This window comes from Apostichopus japonicus, chromosome 11, assembly GCF_037975245.1.
Source record: "Apostichopus japonicus isolate 1M-3 chromosome 11, ASM3797524v1, whole genome shotgun sequence".
NCBI classification, from domain to species: domain Eukaryota; kingdom Metazoa; phylum Echinodermata; class Holothuroidea; order Aspidochirotida; family Stichopodidae; genus Apostichopus; species Apostichopus japonicus.
This window is the reverse complement of record NC_092571.1, coordinates 24,930,023-24,935,657: the sequence shown is the minus strand read 5'-3', so window position 1 is coordinate 24,935,657 and position 5,635 is coordinate 24,930,023. Positions and strand designations below refer to the sequence as shown.

The window sequence follows — 5,635 nt, the reverse complement described above, 5'->3', positions numbered from 1 at the left end:
GAAATCGACGAGGGATGAGGCATGCCATTAAAGCGCTGTACAATTAAAGGGACTTTGTGCATGATTTTTTTTCAGTATCAGATTATTAACGTTGATCGCAGATTATGCATGTACGTCACGTGACGGCAACATACTGAATGACGTCATATCATGTTTATTCATCATGAGTCGAAACTCTCATTGTTCTTTTGTGTTAATTATGTACAAAATTAATCATCATTCCACGGGTGTTAATGAAGACAATATTCTTCCATTCTTTGCTATCTCTTTTTTTCTTCAATTTTGATCTTCTTTTTACAAATTGAATTCAGATTGTATTGACAAGCAAACCATACTTGTGAATAAATGTATATCATTTCGAGGAGAAAACTAGAATAAGATTATAAATTATACACAGCAATATATATGCACGGTAAAAGGTATAGGCTTTATCTATACCGTTTGGAACAAGATATTATAATGGTGGTCTTCAGAATATTAGATTGAAATCTACCCTATATGAATAGTATAATGTCCTCTTAGTTTCTGTAGCATAGCAAATATATTAAAGGAGCATATCGTCCACAGTGTTACCTGTCCAAAACAAAACAAGCAAAGAGACAGAAGTCCTTCGTAATACTTTCTACTTTCTAGTTACATCATGGAGGTAAAACAGATTTATCTCCATGGTTACATCAAGGAAAGAAAAAAATCTTCTGAATGAGAGTGACCTCAACACCACTGATTCCAGGAAACGTACCTGTGTATTATATTTCCCCATCCCTGTATATAAACGAACCACAACTTCGAAATCTGTTTGAAAGTCTTATGCTCAAAATTTCCAGTAACATATGTTAAGAATTCGCGGATTACACCAATTCCCACTCATAATGAAATAACCGGTTTTTGTTTTTGTTTTGGCATTTCTTCTACTTTTTTTCTGAGTGTCAAATGAACCATACACAGAGTGAACAATAATCTCAAACTAAATTGCAATCAAATAAATAAATAAGCTAAAAAGTACCAAAGAAAAAAAATCGATTTGAAGTGACCAGCACTTAATGTTCGAGTGTAAAGTAGAGATCACGTTCATTGATGAATAGACCACATAATGCGCATGCACATGCGCATGCTCTCTGGCCTCTACAACGCTGTGCATTTGAACCAAAATTCGGGGTAAGTATTGCATTTATTAAGAGGATCAATGGATTGAAATGGAGCCAAAAAACTGCGCTTACGAGAATTGACGACACCAAACTCAGCAAGGAGAGATACCACGGACATAAGTCTTCAAATCCGCCCGGGTAAGAATATATTATAGAATTATAAGAATATTTATATAGTAATTTTAGCTACTTATATCTTCATTGAATGATCTTTTAGTCAATCGAGTGACTTGAGCGCATGAGAGATGCAATCTTCGACGGTCATCTTCGTCAATTTATTCTTAGACAATGAGAATAGGACGGAAATATTCAAAGTTTCATTAATTGGTGCAAACTTTTGAGCTTACTGTTATCTCTGCTATATTGTAAAATTAATTGCTATGGTATAGGTCTATTCTAATGTTACTTTACGTATATACATGAACCAAACTGCAATAAAAAGATGTTTTCAAATAATATAAAAATTACTGTTTTGAATCAGTTGAATATACATCTACAAAGGCCTTATGTATTAAATAAACTATTACAAGAAAACTTCATCAAGTGTATTTTCTTTGTGAATATTTGTCATGCCTACGTCATCGTCTGCCATCTCATCAACTTCCTTAGCAACCATTCCTACCTTTGTGGAATTCTCATTCTCCTGCAACTCAGACAGATCAAACCCTTTATTATTTTCCCCAAATTTTGCAATGATTACGTCATCCTCTGGTACCTCATCATCATCATCATCAGTCGTAGACTTGCTAACCCTTTCCTCATTTACAGACTTGTTATTCTTCTGAAACTCAGATGCATCAAACCCTAGTTTATTCTTCCCATGTGTGTCAAAGGTTATATTTTCAGAAATAGATGGCGCACTTTTATTTCTTATCGCTCTGGACGAGTCCATCGCTGTAGAGGACGATCCGCGGGCTAGCCTATTTTTCCGATTGCCTTTGATTAGGTTAACGTATAACAAGAGCACGCGCCTATTACAGAAGAAGGCAAGAAAGATGAAAACGCCCTGTAAACTCACCAAAATAAGGAATAGGGACCACAGTGCAGTGATTTCAGATATGGCAGCGATATAACCGAATACCCACCCAAAACCGGTAGTGGTCAGTAGCTTAATGTACACCGCGATGTCTTTCTTAGCATTCGCGAAGTTTAATTTGTTAAGCTGATTGGATCCTTGGAACTGTGAAGATTTGATGCCGCTTATAGCAAGAACAAATAGAATGTAGTTAGAGAGTAAGATCAGAGAAGCAGGGATGGTGAAGAGATAAAGGAACCCGTAAGGGTCGTTTATCCAACAGGAGATGTAACGACCGTACCACACAGGGAAGGGACCGCATTCACAATAGTTAAAAATAACCCCCATACCAACCAACGATCCGGGAACCCCCCATGAGAAAAATGAATATAACATGTAACGTTTACTTTTCGGATAATTCGATCTAAAGTGAGTAAACGTCTGTCTACGATTCCCGCCGAAAGTTAAATATGCATCAAAGGCGATACTCGTCATCCAGCAAAGGTTTGCGAGTGTGTAATAGTGAATGAAAACAGCGCCAACTACACAGACGTTCGACCCAATGCTGTTTGTCACACCTAAGAGTAAACTACAGTTGCAACATATGTTTGCGACCATAAGGCCTAACAAATTCAGACCAGGTAACGTGCGCAATTCTTTGAAAATGATGTAGGTGATTATCGTCAAAATTAAGCATATGTCCGAGACACCCCCTAGGATGAATGTCATATAGATTTGTCCGATGGTAAAGCCAAAGAAAAATACATATATTTCATTAATTTGACTGGTAAAGTTAGAACAAACCACCAAGTAACCGTCGTTTATTTCATATTCATCACGGTGATAAGTCTGACCGTTTTCGACCACTGCTGTATGATTCGGGAGCACCGTGTACTCCGACACGTTGTACCAAATGCGCGGACAGTCCGCTGGTAACACCGAGGAACTGTCGCAGAGTAAAACGTAAAATTCCTGCCCGTCCAATCCTTGTTCCGTGTTATAAGCAAAAAAGATGGTTTCGTTACAACCATGCCAATCGTTTTGACCGCTTACGGAAACGTTCAGACAAAACCGTTCGGACTCTTTCGAAAACGTCAGCTCTGACGAGTGGTGAATCCGAAGCGACTCTTCGCAACTAGTAATAACATACCAAAGTTTGTTCAGGTGTGTCGTTACTACATCGATGAATGTCTTTAAGTTCAAACCATTTGTATCAACTTCTTTATCGTCCACGTAGACCTCGTAGTCGGCAGCGACTACGAGAGAATGATCGTTGTCCAAGTTTTGCAGGAATTCTTTAACAGCGACATCAAACGAAAGATCGAAAGATGGCAAACTGGGTGTAAAGGTTAAGACAATAAGTACCTGTCCATCGCCCGATGCGTTGTAGGTAGCGTCGATCTCCGTACTGTTCAACCAACGGGGTCGCATCGGAGAAAACGCAGACGTCGCGTTTTCCTTGCTTTCTTCACTGATCAGTTCCGTCGTATTGAGAAAGCTGACGAACCTCTGCAAGACGGAATTATTCTTCAAGAATTCGAGAACGGGTCGACCGTCCATACTGACGTTAACTGTAATGATGAGCTTGAATCTGTGTCCCATGGGCGTGCCGTTACGGCCATCGGCCACTCCTGATGCTAGCTCAGTTAAACTGTTGACGATTCCTTGAATATTGATGTCCAAGACACATTCGTTTCCTTCGAGTACGTAGCCACTCTCACAGTGAATTTGTCTACATTGTCCTTGAAACGGATCAAATACGGCGCCGTACGGACACTCGTGAACTATCGGTACGATATACCGATCATCTTCGTTCACGATTACAGTCCGTGTCATGTCAGAGTTATAGTTGATTATCACGTGATGCAATTCGTCTTTCTTATTTTCTTGCACCTCTTTACTGTCCATATATAGCTTACCGTAAATATCGGTGTGTTCGATAATCGAGCCGCGATTTAAGCCAACAATTCCATTCAGTGCAGCAGCAGCATCGTTCTCTGGATAAAATTTGAAACATCTCTGTTTCCTCGCAGGCGAACCGTTACAGACAGCACATTCAGGGTTCTTGTAGATAACCGGTTTATTCGGGTTTTCATAACTTAGCACAGGAAACTGTGTAGGTCCATCACAACCTTCGTTAATCTTTTGCATGACGTCGATATTGTAAGACGACTTTGGGCAAGTATTCAAAGTTTTCAAGCATGACCTGGGTGGTTCGGAGAAACCACTTCTGATGTAAGTAACACAGTTTTTCTTTAAAAATGCAGAGAATAACTGGCGTTTGTTGATGATGTTGGAAGGGATAAATAACTGACATACCGAATCTAATAACATGAACTTGTAAGTCCAAATACCGTTGCACTCGGCGCAAAATGCATTTCGGTATACGGTTTTGTCGGTATCGATTACCGGCAACTGCGTCAACATATCGTCTGGATCAGGATTTAGACATAAATCACTTACATACGCGTCTTTCCAATCAGACCGACACATCGTTTTGGCCCAGAAGGAAGAGGATGGGTACTGGTCCACATTAATACACTCAAAACTTTCCTGCTCCTCGATAAAGGACGTTCCATCCACTTCCGGGTAATTAGTGGCCGAATAGTGCATTTTTTTCGTCGACAAATGAATATGTTGATCTTCATCGGTATTATTATGAGCACAGTAAAGGTCATAATCGTAACAACAATCGGCGAAAATTTGACATCGAGAATCACAAAAACAGATGTTTTCCATTGTATTAAGAATCACGCGCCTACTTACGTTCGACACGACATGAACCGAGGAGTAATCATCTTCTGCGCATGCTTCGTAACATGAATACGCAGATGAGCAGACGGACACATCTTTAGAGAATGGTGCTGTTGCTAAGAAGATCAGTTGTTCTGTACCAGAGCTGTTAGTGGTTTCTGTGTGATTCTCAATGCGGTCTTCTTCTGAAATAAAGGCAGGAAGTGCCGACACCTCGTGAGCTGGAACCACTATGAAGAACGGTAGAAATAGGCATAACAAACAATAAAATAGTGATGTTGACTCCATCATTATAACTCAAGTATTCCTTAGTGTAAACTAACTGTCCAACACAATCAGTACACTAGTTTATACGATGTTTTTGTTCCTGTATAGTGCCAACGTTATGCTTTGCGTCAATAACAATGCAATGCAATGCAGTATTAAATATTTCTCGTTTAGAAACTGAAACGTTCTGAGTATGCACTTTGAAGTATGTGTTTGCTCTATCGATACTTCTCTGTCTCCAATAAAAATGCTTTTACAGTTCGTAGTATAACGCTCTTGGTGTTATCGTTACAATTTCATCTGTTGATTATCCGTACGATATACACACATTGGCAGCTGTCGTCTCCCATTGAATCGGCCACAATCTCCGAGTCGGACAAACGACGAAAGTCCATCTTACCGATTAGGCTGTCAATATCTTACTAAAAGAAATTCTTGTCAGGTTAGCTACAAG

General features: G+C 39.4%; 1 protein-coding gene across 1 annotated transcript; it reads right to left on the bottom strand.

Moving 5' to 3' along the window:
• On the bottom strand, positions 1 to 5,635 carry LOC139976298 (uncharacterized). The gene has a single exon (XM_071984958.1). It carries the CDS (start codon positions 5,203 to 5,205, stop codon positions 1,669 to 1,671), a length of 3,537 nt encoding a protein of 1,178 aa, XP_071841059.1. The 5' UTR covers positions 5,206 to 5,635; the 3' UTR covers positions 1 to 1,668.

Excerpts from the sequence above, each read along its gene's own strand:
- LOC139976298 (XM_071984958.1), bottom strand. The coding sequence starts at position 5,205 with ATGATGGAGTCAACATCACTATTTTATTGTTTGTTATGCCTATTTCTA.